Here is a 24,912-nt window from a genome sequence, read left to right on the forward strand (position 1 = left end):
GATACAATTTCTGGGGAAATTGTGGGGCGTGGTCTTGCCTCCACCAATACTCCTGACTGGAGACGGTGCCCCTGGAGATGTAAATGTGATCCAACCATGTGTCGATCCAATTCGGTCCATTGCCCCATCAAAAACTGCTCCATCAAAAACTAGCCCATCAAAACTGCACCATCAAAACTGCACCATCCTATTTGCCCCATCAAAAACTGGCTGCTATGGAGGGTTGCTATGGACTGGTTGCTATGGACGGGTTGCTATGGAGTGGTTGCTATGGAGTGGTTGCTACGGACTGATTGCTATGGACTGGGTGCTATGGACTGGTTGCTATGGAGGGTTGCTATGGACTGGTTGCTATGGAGGGTTGCTATGGACTGGTTGCTATGGACTGGTTGTTATGGACGGTTGCTATGGACGGTTGCTATGGATGGTTGCTATGGACTGGTTGCTTTGGACTGGATGCTATGGAGGGTTGCTATGGAATGGTTGCTATGGAGTGGTTGCTATGGAGGGTTGCTATGGACGGATTGCTATGGACTGTTGCTATGGACTGGTTGCTATGGACGGTTGCTATAGACTGGTTGCTATGGACTGGTTGCTATGGAGTGGTTGGTATGGACGGTTGCTATAGACTGGTTGCTATAGACGGTTGCTATGGACCGGTTGCTATAGACGGTTGCTATGGACCGGTTGCTATGGAGTGGTTGCTATGGACTGGTTGCTATGGACTGGTTGCTATGGAGTGGTTGGTATGGACGGTTGCTCTGGATTGGTTGCTATGGACGGTTGCTATGGACTGGTTGCCCTAGACTGGTTGCTATAGACGGTTGCTATGGAGTGGTTGCTATGGAGGGTTGCTATGGAGGGTTGCTATGGAGTGGTTGCTATGGAGGGTTGCTATGGAGTGGTTGCTATGGAGGGTTGCTATGGACAGGTTGCTATGGACTGGTTGCTATGGACTGGTTGCTATGGAGTGGTTGCTATGGAGGGTTGCTATGGAGGGTTGCTATGGACTGGTTGCTATGGACTGGTTGCTATGGACGGTTGCTTTGGACTGGTTGCTATGGAGTGGTTGCTATGGAGGGTTGCTATGGACTGGTTGCTATGGACTGGTTGCTAGGGACTGGTTGCTAGGGACTGGTTGCTAGGGACTGGTTGCTATGGAGTGGTTGGTATGGACGGTTGCTCTGGATTGGTTGCTATGGAGGGTTGCTATGGACTGGTTGCCCTAGACTGGTTGCTATAGACGGTTGCTATGGAGTGGTTGCTATGGAGGGTTGCTATGGAGGGTTGCTATGGAGTGGTTGCTATGGAGGGTTGCTATGGAGTGGTTGCTATGGAGGGTTGCTATGGAGGGTTGCTATGGACAGTTGCTATGGACTGGTTGCTATGGACTGGTTGCTATGGACGGTTGCTTTGGACTGGTTGCTATAGACGGTTGCTATGGAGTGGTTGCTATGGACTGGTTGCTATGGACTGGTTGCTATGGACTGGTTGCTATGGACTGGTTGCTAGGGACTGGTTGCTAGGGACTGGTTGCTATGGAGTGGTTGCTATGGAGGGTTGTGTGATACATGTGCCTATATGTCTCAGTTTACTGCTCCCTGCTAGCCAGGTTATTGATGTGCTAATGTCCCCTCACTATTTCTAAAGGTTAATTGATCTATTGTGTTGTGTGAAGGAGAGCTGGGTTTAAGTGGCTTGTGTTAATTATTCTGATTGCTTCATTGTGGTAATTATCTCTCTATATGCGGGGTCGAGCGGTCTGGTTGATGTATTCAGTACAGCTAGTGCTCAGCGTCATTGATGTCATTGTCTAAAGAAAATGTGTTTCAGCATCGGCCCCGTCGTGTCTACCTACTCATCTGTATGGAAGCCCCAGTGTGAGGGGGGCGGAGATTTGTCATTGTAACAGTTTTGGAAATGACATATAAGCTGTGTGTTATAACATTAAAGTCTGTGTTGTTCAAGCAGTAAGCTGGTCTCATGTGTGGCTTTCTGGGCGACTCCAGGGATATCCCTCCTCGTGGAGTATTGGGGTGATTTTCGTTATGGGAAGAAGGGAACGTTGACGGGGATATCATACCGATACCGTCACAGGTTGCTATGGACTGGTTGCTATGGACTGGTTGCTATGGACTGGTTGCTATGGAATGGTTGCTATGGACAGTTGCTATGGACTGGTTGCTATGGACTGGTTGCTATGGACGGTTGCTATAGACGGTTGCTATGGAGTGGTTGCTATGGACTGGTTGCTAGGGACTGATGGCTATGGATGGGTTGCTATGGACGGTTGCTATGGACTGGTTGCTATGGACTGGTTGCTATGGAGTGGTTACTATGGAGTGGTTGCTATGGAGAGTTGCTATGGAGGGTTGCTATGGAATGGTTGCTATGGACAGTTGCTATGGACAGTTGCTATGGACTGGTTGCTATGGACGGTTGCTTTGGACTGGTTGCTATAGACGGTTGCTATGGAGTGGTTGCTATGGAGGGTTGCTATGGACTGGTTGCTATGGACGGTTGCTATGGACTGGTTGCTAGGGACTGGTTGCTAGGGACTGGTTGCTATGGACTGGTTGCTAGGGACTGGTTGCTAGGGACTGGTTGCTATGGAGTGGTTGCTATGGAGTGGTTGCTAGGGACTGGTTGCTAGGGACTGGTTGCTAGGGACTGGTTGCAAGGGACTGGTTGCAAGGGACTGGTTGCTAGGGACTGGTTGCTAGGGACTGGTTGCTAGGGACTGGTTGCTAGGGACTGGTTGCTAGGGACTGGTTGCTAGGGACTGGTTGCTAGGGACTGGTTGCTAGGGACTGGTTGCTAGGGACTGGTTGCTAGGGACTGGTTGCTATGGAAGGTTGCTAGGGACTGGTTGCTATGGAGTGGTTGATATGGACTGGTTGCTAGGGACTGGTTGCTAGGGACTGGTTGCTAGGGACTGGTTGCTATGGAGTGGTTGCTAGGGACTGGTTGCTATGGACTGGTTGTTATGGACTGGTTGCTATGCATGGTTGCTATATGCAGAGCATGCAGAAGTTACGCAGAGCCAAAAAAAACTGAGCCATATCACCTCACAGTGTGTGGGAGGAGCTATAGAAAGCCCTCACAGATGTGTGTATATGAAGGATTTTCCCTTAGCGTCTCCTAGGAAACCAATGTAAACATATGCAAACACACTCTAGCAGAGGAAAGTTCCCTCAGCCTTGTGTGGGAGGAGCCAACTCACCTCACAGCTGTTTGGGAGGTGTTATTAAACCCCTCAGCGTCTCCTAGGAAACCAATTGTTTGGTTTGCAGGCTCTCTGTAAACACAGCAGAAATTGAGGATTTTTTTTGAATACTTGTCCTTCAAATGAAGGTATTTACCTCACAGAAAACACCTCACAACTACCTCACAACTGTGTGTATGAAGGTATTTACCTCACAGAAAACACCTCACAACTACCTCACAACTGTGTGTATGAAGGTATTTACCTCACAAAAAACACCTCACAGAAAACACCTCACAACTGCCTCACAACTGTATGTATGAAGGTATTTACCTCACAGAAAACACCTCACAACTGCCTCACAACTGTGTGGGAGGAGCTATAGAATCCCCTTACAGCTGTGCGTGAGGAGTTTTAGTTACCTCAGCGTCTCCTAGGAAACCAATGTAAACATAAGCATGCAGCCTCTAAGCAGAGACTCAGATCCTGGATTTTTCTTAAATACTTGTCCTATTCAAATGATTGTATTTTAAAAACTATAAATCGTACAGCGAAGACCCTTGCTCTAAGCAGAGGAAAGTTCCCTGAGTCATATCACCACAGTGTGTGGGAGGAGCTATAGAAAGCCCTCACAGATGTGTGTATGAAGGTTTTTACCTCAGCGTCTCCTAGGAAACCAATATAAACATATACAAGCAGCTAAGCAGAGGAAAGTTCCCTCAGCCTTGTGTGGGAGGAGCCATCTCACCTCACAGCTGTTTGTGAGCAGTTATAAAACTCCACAGCGTCTCCTAGGAAACCAATTGTTTGGTTTGCAGCCTCTCTGTAAACACAGCAGAAATTGAGGAATGTCTTTTATTACATGTCCTGTTCAAATGGTTGTATTTTAAAAACTATAAATCGTACAGTGAATATCTTTATATTTTACGAATCACAAGACCCAGACCTACATTTTGATGTATAGTATGTCTCTGAAATAATAAAATTGAAGGCACAGTCGCAGTTTACAAATTCCAAAGATGATTTTAGTTTTCTAAACTTTGACCTCCATTGACTTCCATTGAAATAATGGATGGCGTAGGTTGCAAACAAATTATCATATTGTGAAAACAGTTTGATCAATCACTTAGCCGTGAACACGTGTGGAGGCAGCAGGGATAGCTGAACGTTTTGATATAAGATTTGTGTAGGTCGGCTTGAAAATGAGGGTGTGGTCGCAGTTTGCAAATCATGTAATGATTTTTCATTTTTAGAAATCCCACACTCTACCGCTCCCCATTCATTCCTATGGGAAAATTTTGCCGCAAAAATTACAATATTTCGCGAACGATTCGGCGAAATTTTCCACACAGTAATAGCCCACCAATCGGGAACAATCCGCACGATTCGATATATTACTCGTCTATGTGGTGTAAAAACTGTGGGAGGAGTTAGGGGGGCAAATTTGGCTATAAGAATAATAATAATAATAATATATATGTGAGATAACAATAAGTGCTCTTGCTATGCAAGACCACTTAATAATAATATATATGTGAGATAACAATAAGTGCTCTTGCTATGCAAGACCACTTAATAATATATATGTGAGATTACAATAAGTGCTCTTGCTATGCAAGACCACTTAATAATATATATGTGAGATAACAATAAGTGCTCTTGCTATGCAAGACCACTTAATAATATATATGTGAGATAACAATAAGTGCTCTTGCTATGCAAGACCACTTAACTAGAAAAGATACAATTTCTGGGGAAATTGTGTGACGTGGTCTTGCCTCCACCAATATTCCTGACTGGAGACAGTGCCCCTGGAGATGTAAATGTGATCCAACCGTGTGTCGATCCAGTTCGATCCATTGCCCTATCAAAAACTGCCCCATCAAAACTGGTTGCTATGGACTGGTTGCTATGGACGGTTGCTATGGGATGGTTGCTATGGACGGGTTGCTATGGACGGGTTGAACTGGAGTGGGCGGAGTAACTGGGTGGAGTGGCTTGAGTAACTGTTGGAGTGGCTGGAGTAACTGTGGAAATGTTGGACTGGGCACAGTAACTTTATGGAGTGGGCAGAGTAACCGTGTGGAGTGTTTGGAGTGAGTAAAGATAGTAAACATTACACTAACCAATTGATTGATCAAATTTAAAAAGTACACATGACAAGCTTGATAGAGTGAAAAATGAATTTCAACTTTTAATTATTTATATAGCTCTTTTTTTTTTCAAAGTTTTATTGGAATTTATTAAAGAATACAAAACAGCGGAAAACAGTATCCGTCGTATTACAGTACATAGTATAGTAGAGGTACATAGTAAGTCATAAACAGATAACAGAATCAAAAAAGAGTAAGCAAAGTTGAACATTAGAAATGCCTTAGAGAAATAAGAGGCGACCTGCATTGTCTTTGCCCCCAGACACCCCAACTGGGAACATACTGTGTCCTGAGGGAAAGACAACACAGCCAACCTCCATGTTACAACAATTTGTGATACAGAATTGACTTACAATAAGGAATAGCAATATAACAATAGTGTGTGGCATATAACAGCAAGGGCCACACATCAGCTATCATAGCAGTAGAGCAGGTGATCCCTTCGGGTGTCAATATTTTAGGGTTGAGTTGTACTTGTAAGAGATTAAGGTAGGGGTATACATTTAGGATGTACTAACCAGGGGTTTTATCTGTTTAGGAATGGTTGTTTTTAATGACTATGAGTGAGGGGGGCTCAGTAGCTTTTCATTTTCTGGCAATTGTCAGCCTGGTAACAATAAGGACGTGAGTTAGAATGGGGTGAGAGGCTGAAGACTAGGAGTTAAAGCCTAAACTTAAAATGATCAATTGCGAGGAGAGTCAGGTCTTGTACACACGATCAGTCTAAACTGATGAAAATGGACTTAAGGCTGAAGTCTGATGGACTGATGGTCTGATGTGCCTACACACCATCAGTTCAAAATCCGATCGAGTCCAACGCGGTGACGTAAAACACAACGACGTGCTAAAAAAAACGAAGTTCAATGCTTCCAAGCATGCGTCGACTTGATTCTGAGCATGATGCTTTTGCGTACTAACCATCGGTTTTGACCAATCGGTCATCAGTCCATCAGTCCGATTTTAAAGCGAGTTTTAAAACTTTGGTCTGAAGGACAAAAGTCTGATGGGCCATACACACGGTAAGTTTGGACTGATGAAACTGAACTTCAGTCCGTTTTCATCAGTTTGGACTGATTGTGTGTACAGGGCCTAAGATAGGAGCAGATAGGTTGGAGGAAAGGAGCTTTGTAAGGGCAGCCCAGAAGGGTTTCAGGTAAACGGGTATAGGGGGCAACCTTGGCGAGTTCCATTAGTTATATGGAAGGTATCTGCAAGAATACCTGAATTGGTAACTCTGGAACTGGGAAAGGAGTATAGGGCCATTATGGAATTCAGTATAGAGCCAGAGAAGCCAAATTTCACTAGGACTGCTTTTAGGTAATTCCAGTCTACCCTATCGAACGCCTTCTCCGCATCCAAAGAGATGAACAGAGAAGGCGTTCAATGGTGTTCAACCCATTGCAGCAAGTCAATATAGCGGTGGGTACCATCAGATGCCTGCCATCTGTTAACAAATCACACCTGGTCTGGATGGACCAGGTGAGGGATGATAATGGAAATATGTGAGGCTAGGAGCTTAGCATAAAGTTTTGTATCAGTATTTGGCAATGAAATGGGTCGATAGCTACCTGGGTCGTCAGTAGGTTTGCCTGGTTTGGGAATCGTAGCAATGGTTGCTTCAAAGGCTTCCGAAGGTATTAAGCCTGTGGAGAGTGTGTGATTGAATGAGTTGCATAAATAATTGTCACTGCATTTGTTTATTACTGGTTTTATGGAGCACAGTGTTCAGGAGTTTGCTGCGTACAAAATGCAGGATACAGGAGTATGCTATGGACCGTGTGCAATATCTGACCTCTGCACCCTCCACTCTCCTTCCATCCACCCTGGGATGGGGTGGGGTAGGATGAGGTGGAATGAGGTGGGATGGGATGGGGTGGGGGTCAGTGTATGTCAGGTAGGTGAGGTCAGTGTATGTCAGGTAGGTGAAGTCAGTGTATGTTAGGTAGGTCTATGTATGTCAGGTAGGTTCATGTATGTCAGGTAGGTCTATGTATGTCAGGTAGGTGAGGTCAGTATGTCAGGTAGGTGAGGTCAGTGTATGTCAGGTAGGTGAAGTCAGTGTATGTTAGGTAGGTCTATGTATGTCAGGTAGGTCCATGTATGTCTGCTCTTGTATGTATGTATGTATGCTCCATGTATGTATGCTCCATGTATACATGTATCCATGTATGTATGCTATTTAAATTCCCCACAGATGACGGCAGGGTGTTCGGTTAATCTCTCGGATGCCTGCCGTCACCTGTGAGGAATTTAAATAGCCCCGATTTCGCAGGGAAAACGGGAAGGACGCTGAGTCGCACTTCCGCGTTCCAGCTTGGAACGCAGACGTCCGCGCACCGGAAGTGACGCGGACGTCTTTGCAGAACGGAGCGCAGCTGCTGGGACAAGGCACAGCTGCGCTCGTTCTGGGAACAGTAACATCAGAGATGTTACAGCCGGCAGACTTGGCGTGTATTTACCCAACTGAATCCGGGCTGTGTTGGCGTGGGTGCGGGCACAGGGGCACACTCATCCACATATGGTGGAGCTGCCCCCTGATTGAGCCCTTCTGGGCAGACGTTAAAGATCAGATACTGACGATCACGGGGGTTGACATACCCTTCTCTCCGGTGCACTTTCTTCTCCATGTCCCAACAATTCCTCTCAGTCACTATAAGAAGAGTGTAATACCACACTTACTCAATGCAGCCAGGAGGCTGCTTCCGGTGTACTGGAAGCAGTCTTGAGTACCTGGTCATGAGGACTGGATACGGGCGGTGAGTGACATCGGAGAGGCTGAGAGATAGGTGGCGACCTGTCGCGACCGCCATATGACCGCGTGGGCACCGTGGACAGACTATGTCTCGGACCCTGATTTTGTTCCCTCTAGTTTAGACGTGGCTTTGCTGGAATTGGCGGAGCCCTTCCTTAAGACTCGCAGGCTGCAAGCTCTCGCTGGGGTGCAGCTGGATCCACCAGCACTTGGCTAAGGAGGTGGCCGTACGGCACTGATGTTTGGTGTTGGAGTGGAGCGCCCGGTGTGGAAGCGGACAAGTTTTTTGCTCACTAACAAGGTACGCACTGTTCCTTTCTCTACTCTACTTTTCTACCCCCCCTATTTCCCTCTCCTCCCCTTTCTCCCTACATGTCTTACCTGTGTTTCCTCACTTTCCCAGACCCTTATCTCCCTCTCATCCTCTCCCCTCCCAATGTCTACTCCCTTTTATTGTCACGGCTTGTGACCGGTGTTGGAGATGTTACCACTTAAGAATGTTGCGTGTGGTGTTGGGCTAGTTGGAGCAAATTGTTAGACCTTGGTTTACCCCATAGCCCGCCTGGGGGCCTTTGCCGATCCCTGGCCCTGACCCGGAGCTCGCCTGGGGGTGGTGGGTGGTTAGTTGGAGGTCTTAGTACCCCCCCCCTCCCCCCGGACGTGAGCTTCTGGTTTGGTCTTGAGCCCTATGGCTCGCCTGGGTTGGCACGGCTCTCGCGCAGATTTCCCTCCTGGCTCATACCCAGGCTCGGGTGGTCTAGCGGAAAGTTCAGCTCTTCCCCCTCCGAGGCATCACACCATGTGTGTTCGCTCCCACACCCTCTCTGGTTGTGGCCCATGCAGCCACCATGTTGCCTGGGGGGCCAAGCCGACCGCGGGCGACCTTTGAGTGTTGGCTGCTGGATCGGCCCTCATGGCTGCGTTTACGTCTGTCACTGGCGGTTCATACTTGCTTACACAGTGTGCATTGTTTGATATATATCTCCACTGTTTGACGGCCCTGCGTGGCCGGATCTTTATGTAATGACAACCTGTTGGGTGTATCTGACATTTGTCTTATATGCTCTTCCCCCTTCCCCTTTTATGTTTCTGTTTCCCTTTTTATTTCTTCAATAAAGACTGATTATACAAAAAAAGCAATATTATTTGCTAGAAAATTACTTGGAACCGCCAAACATTATATATATTTTAGCAGAGACTCTAGGGAATACAATGGCTATTGCTGCAATATTTTATGTCACACCGCATTTGCCCACTTCAATGAATAATAAAAACCATTAAAAAAAAACAGTGAAGTTAGCCCATTTTTTTTGTTTTAATGTGAAAGATGATGTTACGCCGCAAGAATCGTGAGAATTGTGATCTATCTTCTAAGCCAAAAAATTGCAATTCTCATTTTAGCCAGAATTGTGCAGCTCTATACCGTGCAACATAAAAAGTGCAAAGACCACCATAGAGTAATTTTCTAGCAAAAAACAAATGATGATTTTTACATGTAGTAGAGAAGTGTCAGAATTGGCCTGGGTGGCAAGGGGTCAATTACCATGAGTAATATACAAATAATTATTATAAGCCCTGTGATCCTATCAGTTTGCTGCAGTGTGTCAGCTTGTATTTATATTGGCCGCTCTGAATGTAGCTTCTGACAGGCTGTGCAAGCAGGCCTGTATCTCTGGAACCATATATGATGGCCATCCCATATTTTGACCAGTTGTGGGGTAGGCCTTCCCATGCCTACCCCCCAAATGTGGGGTTTCTGTGACCTCTGGTCGTCGAGCTACAACCCCCCAAAGTCGATCTTTTTTTTTTCTGAAAAAAAAAATATTTTTTTGGGCAAATGGGCCTATCTTGAGAAAGGGGCCTGGAGCTGCAGCTCCATCAGCCCCCTTGTTAATCCGGCCCTGTCTGGGGGACACACAGGTCCCAGAATACAGTAGGGACCAGTGAAATTGTGCACCGTGACTCGCACATGGGCAGTAGGGAACCAGGAAGTGAAGCCACAAGGCTTCACTTGCAGATTCCCTTAACGAATATGGCAGCGCCTCCACCCTCGGGTGGAGCCAAAGGACAGATCTGCTTCAGGTGCCGGCATCTCTATCCTGTGGACAGATTCTCTAACCTGAGCTTTGGATCTCTGCAGCTCCTCCAGAGTTACCATGGGCCTCTTCTTGGCTGCTTCTCTGAATAATGCTCTTCTTGCAGAGCCAGTCAGTTTAGGTGGATGGCCATGTCTTGGTAGGTTTAACGTTGTGCCATACTCTTTCCATTTTCGGATGATGGATTGAAGAGTGCTCCGTGAGATGTTCAAAGCTTGGGATATATTTTTTTATAACCCAACTCCATTTTAAAATTCTCCACAACTTCATCCCTGACCTGTCTGGTGTGTTCCTTGGCCTTCGTGAAGCTGTTTGTTCACCAACAAACCTCTGAGGGCTTTATAGAACAGCTGTATTTATACTGAGGTTTACTAATTAGGTGACTTCTGAAGGCAATTGGTTCTGCCACACTTTCCAGACATTTAAAAAAAAAAAAACGAAAACCTTAATTTTCCTTCCAGTTCACAATTATGTGCCACTTTGTGTTGGCCTATCACATAAAATCCCAATAAAATACATTTATGTTTTGGTTGCAACATGACAAAATGTGAACATTTTTAAAGGTTATGAATATTTTTTCAAGGCACTGTAATTTTAAAATGGACGGTTCACCTACTTGAACAAGTCATAATATTTTATGCTTGAACAGAGACTGCCAAAACAGTTATAAAGGGTGCAGAGCTATAAAATATGTATATTCATGCTTGCATTGTGTCCATTTTATGACCAGAAAAAAATATTCTTCATAACATAAAAAGTCCAAGCACTAACACAGAACATAGCATACTCACCTACTATGCCTCAAGTGGGGTTGCAGGAATTTTCAACCATGGACTAGACGCTTGAGGTAATAAACAATTTACGCAAATAAATCCAGGATAATTGACATTTATTAAACATGTAACAAACACTGAACACAGGTAATTAGCTGTACAATTTAAAAAACAGCTAAAGTGTATTCAGTTGAAAATTGAAGTTTAAAATGCTTCTTTCGTCTGGTGTCATAAAAGTGATTACTGGTTCGTTTCCCTCTCAGCGCAAAAATCTTGAATTTCTACAAAAGAAAAAAAACAAAAACAAACAGCAATGATTTAATGTAAACAAAATACATATTATACATTTTCCCTGCAACCTTTGCTATGCCAAGTGCTCAGTGAAACATCACGTGGAGTGAGGTTTCATATACACTATTTTACCAAAAGTATTGGGATGCCTGCCTTTATACACACATGAACTTTGCTAGCATCCCAGTCTTAGTCCATCGGCCCATCCGTTGCATAACAGCTTCAACTCTTCTTGAAAGGCTGTCCACAAAGTGAAGGAGTGTGTATGGGAATGTTTGTGAGGTAAGGCACTGATGTTGGAGAAAAGGCCTGGCTCGCAGTCTGAGCTCTAATTCATCTCAAAGATGTTCTAATTGGGTTGAGGTCAGGACTCTGTGCAGGCCAGTCAAGTATCTCCAACCCTAACTCGCTCATCCATGTATTTATGGTGTGCAGTCATGTTGGAAGAGGAAAGGCCAACCCTAAACTGTACACACAAAGTTGGGAGCATGAAATTGTCCAAAATGTCTTGGTATGCTGATGCCTCAAGAGTTCCCATCACTGTAACTAAGGAGCCAAGCCCAACCCAATGGTGGATTATTAAAATTGCATACAATCTTTAAAGGATAACTTCACCTTAAAAAAATTTGCATTTTTTTTTAAATTAAGAGCCTGCAAAGCGCACTCCCAGCACAAAGACCGGGCTCCCATTGAGAGCCCCATGTCTCATACTAATGATTGGGACACAACTCCCAATTCCCAGTCACCTGATTACTGTGATGACCTCTAATTGGCCATCATATTGATCACTCATTGTATAGCCAGCCCCTGTGTTTTTATTCTCTTCTGAATGGAGAAAAATATGCATAGTATCTTTCTCTCCTTGCAGGGTAGAAAAATGTAAACAAAAGTATGTAAAAAAAAATAAAAAATTAAGAGAAAAAATTGCTAGATCAAGGCCTGATCTAGGTTAGAGTCGGGGTCTGTATATTTTGTTAAGATTTAACTACTTCCGGACCACTCACTGCACATATAAGGCGGCAGGGCAGCCGGATCGCATGAAACAACGTACCTGTACCTGTGTTTGCGACTTCCAAGTCTGGGGGGCACGCACGCCACCCGCTCCCGTTGTGATTGGACACAGTGGGAGCCAATCAGCGGGTACAGTGGCCACCGGCGATTGTTCAGAGGAGAAACAGAACGGCGGTCTGCCTATGTAAACAAGGCAGACCGTCGTTCTATCAGGAACACAGATGTCTCTCTCCTTTTTTAGCACTGACCCCTTGTTTGTGGTCACTGGTCCCAAAAAGTGTCGCTTAGTGTCTGATGCAATGTCGCAGTCCTGGTAAAAATCGCTGGTCGCCGCTATTACTAGTAAAAATAAAAATGCCATAAAAATATCCCATAGTCTCTAGATGCGATAACTTTGGCGCAAACCAATCAATATATGCCAATTGGGATTTTTTTTACCAAAAATATGTAGCAGAATACAAATAGGCTTAAATTGATGAAGAAGTTAGATTTGTTTTACATATTTTTTATTGGGTATGTGTTATAGCAGAAAGTAACAAATATTGTTTTTTTCAAAACAAAAGTATCAGTATGTTTTGGGTAGGTTAAAAAAAGCAAAATGTGCACTATAGTTTATGGGCCCTACTACAGGTACAAACACACACATATGTGCTCTCACTGCAGATGATTTTGTGACCCTAGGGACGGATCTGTATATGTTCAAGTTCATCACCTCTATGCACCAGGGCTAGTGCATTCTTCAATGCGAGTGGAATAGTTACTTCAGTTTTTTAATAAATTTTGTTTTACAGTATTACACTATGCTAGTTCCTTATTTACTCTTATGTTGCCACCATCTAGGAGAGACCACGCGTGCAGGTGTCCCCTGCTGGGAGCTTAAAAAATACTGGAATGAGACCCCAAAAGGGAAGGTATTACTAGACCTAATTGGGGGCCTAGTGTGACTGGTGGAGGGTCTATTTGGTATTTTTCACTCATTTGCCTTTATTCACCGTTTATTGTGGATAGCATTTGTTTACAAAATTATTATTTATTATTTTATAATTTATTGTAATATTTCACTACAAGTGCAAACTAAAAGTGCAAAGTGCACTTAAAAATACACTTGGAGGGGGTGTGGCTTGGACATGGACGCAGGTTTCCAGAGCTCCTCACACCGCAGCTTCTTTAGCTCAATCCGGTGGATTCGCTGCCTCCAGACGGGCCCTAGCGGCATGTCCCAGTCCTGAAGAGTCTCCTCCAGAACCAAGCCTCCTGCACAGCACGGTACCGGGTCCATCGGCGCTTATTTCGGCTGCGGCCTGCAGTCATGCGGCAGACCTTCCAAGATGGCGTCCGGGAGAGGCAAGGGGTCGGAGGTGCAAGGGAAGGATGCGACCAGGCACTCACCGCAGCAGCAGCACGGAGGGTCTCCCATCCAGACGCCGAACCTGGTAAGGGATGCGACCCCCCCTCACTCCCCTGGCTCTGTGGCCTCATTAGGCTTAACTTCTTTTTTTTTTTTTTTTAACTTCAGACTTCAACCTCATAGAGTGTACACTTATACGCTCATGTTCCGTTTGCCAGCCCTTAGCGTCTCTAAGCAGGTTTTGCATCATTAGTGTTGTTATTTTTCTTACTTTGTTTTTCTCTTGCCACAGTATGTGAAAAAAAAAATGTATTATATATTTTTTTTTTTTTGGGGTTTAAGGTATTACTCCTTCCTTTTTTAGTTTATTAGTAGTCTCAGGTAAGACGATTCTTCACTTCCTTTGCCTTATCCCCATTCCTCCCTAACTTATGGGTATCATCTGGAACTTATAGGTAATCTTTGGTAGGATTACCATTTTACAAAAGTTTATTCGTCCTATCCAGGATATTGGTCTATTTTTTATCCTCCCAATTTCCTCCCTAATTTCGTTTAGCAAAGGAATATAATTTTTCTCATACATTTTTTTTATTGATGGGACAAGAAGAATACCAAGGTACTTGAGTGCTTTTACCCAGGAGAAGCAGTATTTCTGTTTTAAATCCCTTTCCTCTCGTCCGTTGGCATTGATACTTAGGATCTCGGTTTTAGCTACGTTAATTTTGAAATTTGATATTTCTCCGTATGACGTGCATAGATCTAATAATTTTGGGATTGAGGTTTTAGGGTCTGACAAATAGAAGAGGACGTCATCAGCAAATGCTGAGAGTTTATGTTCGTCCTCCCCTATTTTGACTCCTCTTATGTCGGGGCACTTACGTATCCTGGCCAATAATGGCTCCAGGGAGAGCACAAACAGGAGTGGAGACAGGGGGCACCCCTGTCTAGTTCCGTTTTTCATTAACAATTCTTGGGATAGGCTTCCATTTATTTTTATTTTTGCCCTTGGTTCCTGATACAAAGTTGTTATCCACTTCCTCATCCTTTGGCCAAACCCCATTTCATCCAGGGTACGCAGCATGAATCCCCAGTCCACTCTGTCAAATGCCTTCTCCGCATCTATCGACAAGAGCAGACTGGGGATTCCGGTTATTTTCATTTTTTGCATTATCAATACCGCTCTGACTCCATTATCCCTCCCCTCTCTTCCCTGGATGAACCCTGTCTGGTCTGGGTGTACCATCTTTGCCATTTCTTGTTTTACTCTCTCGGCCAAGACCTTTGCAAACAGTTTTACATCTGTATTTAGCAGAGATATTGGTCGATACCCTGAGCAGTCCCCTTTATCCTTACCCTCCTTGGGGATAACTGTTATGATAGCCTCTGAGGCCTCCCGGCTCAAAAAGAAATCTTCGCCCAACCCATTAAAATATTGGCGTAATTTTGGTAGAAGGATCTCCTTACACTTTTTATAATACAGGTTGGTGAAACCGTCGGGTCCCGGACTTTTACCTGATGCTGTACTCGCTAATGCAGAATTAATCTCTTTTTCTGATATTGGTCTATCCATTATCTCAGATTCACTTCTATTTATTTTTGGCAGTCCTGCTTCCCTTAGGAAATTTACAGTTTTATTTATTTTTTCTCCCTCCTGTCCTTTCCTTTGTTCCACCGCGTACAGTCTCTCATAATATAGCCTAAAGGTCTCCGCGATTTCCTTTGTTGTATGTAACATCTCTCCTTTTTCGTTTTTGATTTTGTCTATATAGTTTTTTGATTTCTTTTTCTGCACCATTCTTGCTAGATGTTTATTGGTTTTATTCCCCCACGTATATCTTTCCCTAGCGATTAAATTAAATTCCTTTCGGGTTTCTTGATTCATAATATCTTTCAGTTCATTACGTTTATTAACCAGTTTTAAATATAGATCCCGTTGTTTCTCTATCTTTTTATGTTCTTGTTCTAAGAGGAAAATTTCTTCTATTAATTCTTCTTTTTTCCTATTTTTTTCTTTTATTTTCCTTGCCCCTTCCGAGATCAAAGTTCCTCTTATCACTGCCTTATGGGCGTCCCACACTGTAGCCACCGATACTTCCTTCATCTCGTTTAACCTAAAATACTCTTCCAGCTCTTTTTTTACTCTTGTTAAACTGGTCTCCTCTATCAACAAATGTTCGTCTAACCTCCAATTTTGTTTCGGCCTCGGATTTCCTGAAATGTCTATTGTGGTACTAACCGATGCATGGTCAGAGATCGTCATGGTTTCTATTTTTGCCTCCACCATGATATCTAGGGTTCTGTGATCGACTAGTATGTGGTCGATCCTAGAATAAGTCCCATGCACCGGGGAGTAGAAAGTGTAGTCTCGTTTGTCCGGGTTAAAGACTCTCCAAGCGTCTATCAATTGACTCCTAAATAAAGCGTCCCTGAGCTTTCTTAACTGTACGCCCCGCACGCTCGATGTCTGGGATGTCCTATCTATTTTTGGGTTCATACTTAGGTTGAAGTCTCCTCCTATGATTACTCTTCCCCTCCTGAAGTCTGTCAATTTCCCTAGTATCCCCAAGAGAAATTTTGTCGGTGAGTCATTTGGGGCATAGACATTTACCAGAGTACATTCTAATCCTTCCAATTTTCCTCTCAGGAAAAGGAATCTCCCCTCTGGATCTGTCAGTCTATCGGTTAGTTCGAACCGTACCCTTTTTGAGATCCCGATTGCTATCCCTCTTGCTCTTTTGGGTATAGAATCCCCATAGTACCAAGTGGGGAGATCTGGGGCATATAGTCTAATATTTGATCCTAGGGTAATAGGAGTTTCCTGTAAAAAGGATATATCTGCTTTGTAACCCTTCAATTCCTTGAGAACCTTATGCCTCTTGGTCGGGCTATTGAGACCTTTCACATTATAAGATATACATTTGATTTGTGGCATCTTTTAATCTTCCCCTTCTTTCTGATTATTTTGGTGAGATAGGTCCCTCCCCCCCCTTCCCTCCCTCTCCTCCCGTTCCCCTCCTCCCCCCATCCCCTCCCCACTCCCCCCCCCCTTCCCCCTCCCTCCCCTTTCGGCCAATTTTTGGCCTCTGGACCATCCTCCATGTCTGGCCCAGTTTCCTCTAGGTGGGGTCCTGGGATTGCCTCTCCTCCGCTTCACTCATTGTGCGGGGGGGAGGGGGGATAGGTAGATCCCCCAACGCACCCAGCACCACCAACAAAAGTCAGGACAATAAAAAACCGGATCTCATATTTTTTTTTTTCCCTCCTCCCTTATCTCCTACTCCTCTATTCCCATCCTGGTAGGTCGGGTATCTGAATATCTAGTTTTTTGCAGAATTCTTCTAGGTCTTCCGGAAATCTCAGTGTTTCCGATCTTCCATCTTTTGTGCCAATTAGGCATGCCGGATGTCCCCAAGTATATTTAATGTTTAAGTCTATCATCTGCTTTAGAAGTGGCTTCAGTACTCGTCTCCTTGCCAGGGTCTCGGCGGATAGGTCAGAGAATATCTGTAACTCTCTCCCATCCAGCACTATCGGAGATTGACCCTGCAGTTTCTTCCACACTATTTCTTTATCCTCATAGAGTCGGAATCTGATTATCACATCTCTTGTTCGCTCTGAGTTAACTCTTTGTGGATTCCCCACTCTATGGACCCTTTCTATCCTTATGGGTTCTTCTATTGGTTTTTCCAGGAGGGGATTGAATATCATCTGCATTTTTTTCCTGAGATCTTCTCCCCTTTCCTCTGGGATCGATCTTATCCTTAGATTTTGTCTGCGGTTTCTATTTTCCTGATCTTCTATTTTGTAGAGGATAAGTCTCTGTTGTCGTTGTGTCTGGTCAATTTGATGTTTTAACCCTTTTACTTCTTGTTCGGCCGTCTCTGTTCGTTCTTCTATTGTTTCAATTCTGGACATAAAATGTCCGAGGTCTGTACGCAGATTCTGTATTTCCCCTTTGATTTCCTCCTTAATCGCCATTTCCATCCTTTGTAGCATCTCTGCAATTTCTCCGTTATGGGGGGGCTGTGCATCTGATCGGTGTCCCTTATTCCCATTGCCCTCCGATCCATGCTCTATATTGCCTTCTTCTCTTGACTCTATTGATGTTTCGCTGGTGTTTTCCCCCTGGGGTTTTTTGTTTACAGACTTTTGATCTTTATTAGATTGCTGTTGCTTTGTCCCTCCCGGGGCTCCTTGTGTTTGCGGACTTACCCCTTTAGTCATGAAAGGTCTTATAGAGCTTGTTGTTGATGTATTACTCGGGGTTGTCGGAGGTCCCCCCCTTGTAGACCTACTTGTCATTCTGCTCATATTTTCCCTTTTTCTAATTCTTTTCCCCAGCTTGACCTTCAACTGCCTCCCCCGGGTTCCTCTTTACTCTCCACCTAGCCCCCCCTACCTTCCAAATGGCGAGGGGGGGAAGTACTAGGTGGGGTGTCTGTTCCCTTTTTTTGTGAGTTCCCTAGTATTTCCAATTTTTTCAGAAAACCCCTAGTTATGTAGATACTCTAAGTAATGGTACCCCACAAGTCCAGCGTATATAAATTCCCCTCCGTTCTAGGGGGAATAATCCCAGATGTCTTTGTTTATGTATTCGTCTTCCTGACCCTAGAAGTCCTGGGTGAGTTCTCAAAGGATTTGGGATCTTATCCTATATTTATCACATTGCTAAAAATCACTTTGTAAACCCTGTGGGATTAGAACATTTATATCCGGGGGGGAGGGGGGGTCACTTGGGCTTCTCCTGATTTTTTCAGCAGATTTCCCCCGCTTTATAAGGGTCTTCTCTACAAACCTTCATCCTCTTGAAAAATTAGCGATTAAGGTTGAGGGTTAGTATAGTCTCCTTAGACCGGCTTTTACGGTACCCCTTATATGAGTCAATCACTCTTGCTATGGCAACAGGTTATTACTTTATACTTATCATTGTATCAGAAGGTATTTTGTGCGTTATTTACTTTCCCAGTACATTGGCAACAGTCATGTAACATCACCGTTTTTTTTTTTCAAACTTTACTGCTGAGCCACTCCTCTGGTTTTTTCAGCAAAGTTCCCCCGTTTTTTAGGGGTCTCCTCTACATACCTTCCACAGGGTCACTTCCAAAAAGAAACAAGAGAGAGAGCTTATATGATCTATCCTAATTCAGACCTCCTGCCACTCAGTCCACTCTCCTCCTCACCCCTCTATTTGCCGGTTCTTTTAGCCGCTGTCGTCCCCGGCCCAACCAGGCATAGTATGGTGCTTCCGAGGGTGGGGGGGGGTGTCTGTGGTGTTTTTTTTTTTTTTGGGTCACTTATCTATGCCCTGTGAGATGCTTCTATATTCAAGTAAAGAATGTCTCTTGAAAAATTGGCGTTTAAGGGTTAGTCTAGTCCCCTTAGACCGGCTTTAACGATACCCCTTATATAAGTCAGTCACTCTTGCTACGGCACCAGGATATTACTTTATACTTATCGTTGAATCAGGAGGTATTTTGTGCATTATTTACTTTCCCAGTGTCATTGGCAACAGTCATGTAACATCAGTTTTTTTTTCCAAATCTTTACTGCGTTAACCCTTTCTTCATAATTAATCCTTTCCCCTTAGGGGTCCTTTAAAAGTCCTCTATCTTACCTCTCCTTCCTCCTCCAAGTGCTCAATAGGGTAGGTAGAGAGAGGACACAGATAATACAAACATAAAAGGAAAATCCGACCTTGACTCTGGTGGTGGTGGGAGTGCTTTGCTGTTTTTACCACGTTCCTTAGGATACAGACCTCCGGCAGCGCTCTCTCCGTCTCTCACCTGCTGTGTTCCTCTGCACTGACCTGCTTCCTGGCATCTTTGACCTGGCGTCGTTTGTGCTGTTTGGGCTCGTTCGGTCCGTGCAGGGAGCCGTCCCCCTCTGCGCCACTGTTGTGCCTGGACAGCTGATTTGCAGAAGCCGCGATCGGCGTGCGGCTAACAGACGGGGAGCTGCCAGCTCCTCTCCCTCATTGGATGCGGTCCGTCCTCATCCCCCCTCAGGCTCCCATCGCTTCACTCTCCCCTACGAGCGCGCGTCCTCACGTGCGCGCCATCCCCCGGAAGCCTCATTAGGCTTAACTTCTGACGCCTCGGATGTGCTGGGTGACCGGGACTTGAGGCAGCACTTATTGTCACTCCCCACCAGGGAAGATCTGGATCGTTTTGCCACCAGGGTGGAAAAAGCATTCAAACAGGACATTAATCAGCTGAAAGCTGATACTACCCAGCTAGGCAACAGGCTAGAAACTCTGGAGCAGATTGTGGATGAGGCCTTGCCTACCATTACTCAACTAAGGGACAAGTGTGCAGCCCAGGACTACCACATTGAGGCCTTGCTCACACAGCTGGACGATTATGAGAACCGCAGCCGCAGGTCCAACATTCGCATACGGGGCTTGCCTGAGGCTACAGGAGCCAGTGATATTGTTCCCACCTTGCAAGGCATTTTTAAAGAACTGTTGGGCCTCTCACCGAATGATAAAGTGGAGATTGACAGAGCTCACAGGGCCCTCAGACCGCCTTCGCAAGATTGGATTGGAGGATGACTTCTGCTATCCCGACAGTGTCGGCTCCCCAACCCTGGCAGCAGGTCCGGAGCTCCCGTGGTCGTAAACGTTCTTCATCTACAGTGGCTGGACAGGCACCCCAAACAGGGGACTGAGGATCGGTGCGGTCCCTCATCTTCGCAGGTGGAGACTCCTGGCGGCCCATGGTTTTGTTCGCAGACCGACTCTGACTTCCTAAACACCCTCCTCCAGGGACTGACCGGTGGGGAGGCCTGACTAGGGGCCTCTCTTTTTTCTTTTGTGTTTTCTGGCGCACAGTTGTTTTTTGGTCCTAGTCCTACTCTTTTTGTTTTTGTGGGACTTTGCCTCACGGCCTTGACCATGTTGCAGTGCCTTAGCCATCCAATGCCACCGGGAAACCATTCATTTAGATGTGGAGGGGGAGAGGCCATAGGGTGGGAGTTGGGACTGGGATGATCTCTAGGTCTCTGGGGTTCCCTAGACTCTGATTTTGCTTAGTATGGCCTGTTATGCTAGGCGCCCTTGGCATGCCCGGGGCCTCCTCTGGGCAGTGACGTACTGGACATATGTTGCTTTTTTTTTCTTCTTGTGTGTGTGTGGGGAGCGGGAGCCTCCTGGCTCTCTGTGTCCGATCACGACTCCCACTTAAGACTACCCGTAGTGGGTATTTGCCCTGTTATGGGCACCTTGCCTCACCTTTGTGGCCCCTCATTCTCTGGAGGGCTACCTGGGTCGGGCAAACAGTTTAGGGTTTCACCTTCTTGTGCCTTTATGGCATTAGTGGACCCAAGAATGTTTTTTTTTGTGTCATGTTCTTTTTTTCCCCTCATCTCCTTCCCTTCTTTTCCTTTCTTTCCTCTCTTCTCCTACTAGGGAAGCGAATCAGTCCCTGCGGATTCGGATTGGCACCTGGACGACCCTCCTCGCTCTCCCATGGCTACGGTTAAGATAGTATCTTACAATATACGTGGTTTGTGCTCCCCTAATAAGCGGAACAGGCTCTGGTTAGAAGTAAAAGGGCTGGGGACTCAGGTGCTCTTCCTGCAAGAGACCCACTTCACAGACTCATCTCTCCCGAAGTTCCCCACTCATCTGTTCCTGCAGTGGTACCTTAGCAACTCCCCAAAGCCCAAGTCTAGGGGGTGGCCATCGCCATCCATAGACATTGCCAGTTTCAACCCACAGACCACAAGGTGGACCCCCAGGGACGCTATGTGTTCTTAAAGGGCACGATCATGGGACAGAAATTTACCTTTGCGACTCTGTACGCTCCCAACGTACAGCAACTTACATTTATTGACCAGACCCTTGCCCAGCTTGCTGACTTTCGTGAAGGTAGATTAATCCTGGGGGGGGGGACTTCAACATCAGCCCAGACCCTTTGCTGGACACTTCGACGAACAAGACCACCACTCTAACGCGTTTTTGCGACACTTCAGGGCTACACCTCTTTTGGCTAACCACACTTTGGCTAACACCTCCATGCTACAGAAGGGGACTATAGTTATTTTTCTAGTGTCCACAAAGTTTATACTAGAATTGACATGCTACTGGTGGACCAGGACGCACCGGACCTTCTCCTAGGGGCAACGATTGACCAAATCACTATATCTGACCATGCCCCAGTGACTCTCACACTTTCTTTATCTCAGGCACTCTCCAGGGTCAGAACTTGGAAGCTCAACGAAAACCTGCTGGATGACCTGGGGGTGGTGGCGGGGGTGCAGGAGACTTTGACGCACTATTTTCAGGAAAACACCACCGAAGAGGTAGGCGGGGGCATCCTGTGGGAGGGTCACAAGGTGGTGGTTCGTGGCACCTTCATGCTTTGGGTGCCAAACTCAACAAAGAGAGGCAGGCGGACTTCCAGCGCGTGCTGCATGCGCTTTGGCAGGCTGAGCTCAGCCATAAGAAGACGTGGGGTCCAGATGACCTTAGTCGACTTAACAAACTTAGATTGCTTTTCTCGAAATTACTAGATAGCAAAATTAATCGTAAACTGAGGTATATGGCCCATACATATTATGAGCAGGTTAACAAATGTGGCCAGTTGTTGGCTCGTGCTCTTCGGAAGAAGAAGCTCCTAGCTCATGTGCACAAATTACTGTCCCCTAGGGGTGAACAAGCACAGCATACCTCAAAAATTGCCTCGTTGTTTCGAGACTACTATGAGTCTCTGTATAATCTGGACTCCACCTCCTCTCCTGCAGCAGTGACTCTCAAACGGACTAAAATTGAAGATTATCTCTCATCGATTGGGTTCCCATCCCTCAGATCAGGTGACAGACTTAGAGCGTCCTATTGCCCCGGCCGAATTGTTAGCCACTATCAAATCCTTGCCTTCTGGAAAAAAGCCTGGGGCCAGCCGGTTTCACTAGGGCCTATTACCTGAAGTTTTTTGACACATTGCAGGTCCCTTTTTGTGCCCTCCTTAACTCCCTGGCGACAGCTGGCGGCCTCCCACAGGAGACCTCGCTGGCACACATGACGGTGCTCCCTAAAGAGGGCAAGGACCCCACCCAACCGCAGAGCTACAGGCCGATATCCCTTCTGAACACCGACCTTAAAATTTTCTCTAAAATACTGGCTAATCGACTGAAACACCTTATCCCCGACTTGATACATGCTGATCAGACTGGCTTTGTGGTGGGTCAGGAGGCCAGGGACAATTCCAATAGGGCCCTGCAGCTTATACATTGGGCGCACACACGGGATCAGATGCCTCATTTGATATTGTCCACCGACGCGGAGAAGGCATTCGATCGCGTGGACTGGGCTTTTCTCCGCGCGGTACTTGCGAAGACAGGTTTAGGACTGCACATGATGCGCTAAATCTCCACCATATACGTTTCACCTACGGACAGAGGTAAGGTAAATGGTGGACTCTCTGCGGTGTTCCCCATTCGGAACGGCACGAGACAGGGGTGCCCGTTCTCGCCCCTCCTGTTGGCTCTGGTCTTAGAACCATTGCTACAAAGGGTCAGGGCAAATCCGGACATCAGGGGGGTGCAGACAGGCTCCCTTGAACACAAACTATCTGCCTACGCAGACGACATACTTTTTCATGTCGTTGAACCCTTTTTCTCGTTGCCGAACCTGATGAGGGAACTGACCGCATATGGGGAGGTCTCCAATTTTAAAATAAACCTCACGAAATCGGAAATTCTGCCAATCACCGTACCACAGACTTTGGTGTCTTCCCTGATTCCTTCCCTTTTAAATGGTCCACCTCCTCTATAAAATACCTAGGGATACAACTCACCAATCATCATGATTCTTTATACAAACTCAATTATATACCCCTCCTCAACTCTATCACCCAGGACCTTCAAACGTGGGACAGGGCTCTTTTCACTTGGGTGGGTCGGACGAATATTCTAAAAATGGTAGTACTGCCACACGTTCTATTCTTTCTGCAAATGGTGCCTATTCGCATACCGAAATGCTTTTTCAATAGACCTCCGCAGCCTGTTTACCAAATTTGTGTGGGGGGCAAGAAACCCAGACTGGCAATGTCTATACTCCAACGGGCTAAGATTAGGGGGGGCCTGGGCATACCGAACATCCCTCAATATTATCAAGCGATCGCATTGCAACGGATTTTGAACTGGAAATTCCACACGTCCCTTAAGCTATGGGTCCCTCTAGAGAAAACTATGGCTGGGCGAGACTTGTCTTATGCGCCGTGGGTGCCCGCGGAGGACAGGGGGCTCTCGGAGCGGGTGTCCCCCTTGACGACACACTCCCTGAGTTTGAGGGATAGGCTGAACGCCAACATGGGCCTGGCGCCCAGGACGTCTCCTCTGGCGCCGATATGTGGGTTCCCGTGGTTTGCCCCTGGAGAGCTAAGGGCCTCCCTTGGTACATGGATAGGCGACGGACTTTGTAGTCTAGCAAAATTTGCGGAGGGGGGTGCTTTGTTATCACTTGACACCTTGCGAGAGAGGTTTGGCAGCTTCCCCTTCGATTTCTGGAGACACCGCCAACTTGAGACCTTCATAGCTAAAAGCCACAAGACAGCACAGATTAGATCCACTTTGACGGAATTTGAAAACATGTGGGCCACGGCGGACCCCCTGCCCCATGCGGTCTCAGCATTATATGGGATGCTGGGGGATGCGTCCCCTTCCTCCACTCTCCACTTTATAAGGGAGTGGGAGAGGGATTTACACAAAGAATTTACCAAGGAACAGCTTCATCACGTATACCGTTTAACGCACTCAAGCTCTGTGGACTCCAGGACAACAATTATAAGCTACTAATACGGTGGTACAGAGTGCCCACTATGCTTGCAAAGATTTTTCCTACCGCCTCTAAAGTGTGTTGGAGGGGATGCAGACAGAAAGGCACGTTCCTACACATTTGATGGGAGTGCCCGGTGCTTCGGCCGTTCTGGGATGTGGTTAGCAAACATATCTGAGGGTTTGGGGGTGGATATCCCGGCACTACCTCAACATTTTCTGCTCCACGTCCCTACCATGTCACTGTCCCGTTATAAGAAAAGTGCTCTCCCCCACCTCCTCAATGCAGCCAAACATCTCATTCCAATTCATTGGAAAAGCTTGCATATCCCTAGCGAACAGGACTGGTTGGGGAAGGTGGGGGAGATCATGGAGGCAGAGAGCTGGCTCGCAGAATGTAGGGACACCCGGGAACGCTTCAATACTACATGGGGGGGATGGAAGGCACACATCCACGATACTGCCCCGTTATCATCTAGTCTAGAGGAGGCTCTGCTTACTTTGGCGGAT

At 46.1% G+C, this 24,912-nt stretch overlaps 1 protein-coding gene across 6 annotated transcripts in view; it reads right to left on the reverse strand.

Moving 5' to 3' along the window:
* Nucleotides 1–11,078: 11,078 nt before the first annotated feature.
* Nucleotides 11,079–24,912, reverse strand: part of NUBP1 (nucleotide binding protein 1) — a 263,729-nt gene continuing 249,895 nt past the window's right edge. For all 6 annotated transcript variants that reach the window (XM_040356955.1, XM_040356953.1, XM_040356952.1 and 3 more), the window contains one exon: nucleotides 11,079–11,260. In XM_040356955.1, the coding sequence (XP_040212889.1) occupies nucleotides 11,220–11,260 (41 nt within the window). In that variant the 3' untranslated portion in view covers nucleotides 11,079–11,219. The remainder of the gene's footprint in view (nucleotides 11,261–24,912) is intronic.

The sequence above is a fragment of the Rana temporaria genome, chromosome 6 (assembly GCF_905171775.1).
Source record: "Rana temporaria chromosome 6, aRanTem1.1, whole genome shotgun sequence".
NCBI classification, from domain to species: Eukaryota; Metazoa; Chordata; class Amphibia; order Anura; family Ranidae; genus Rana; species Rana temporaria.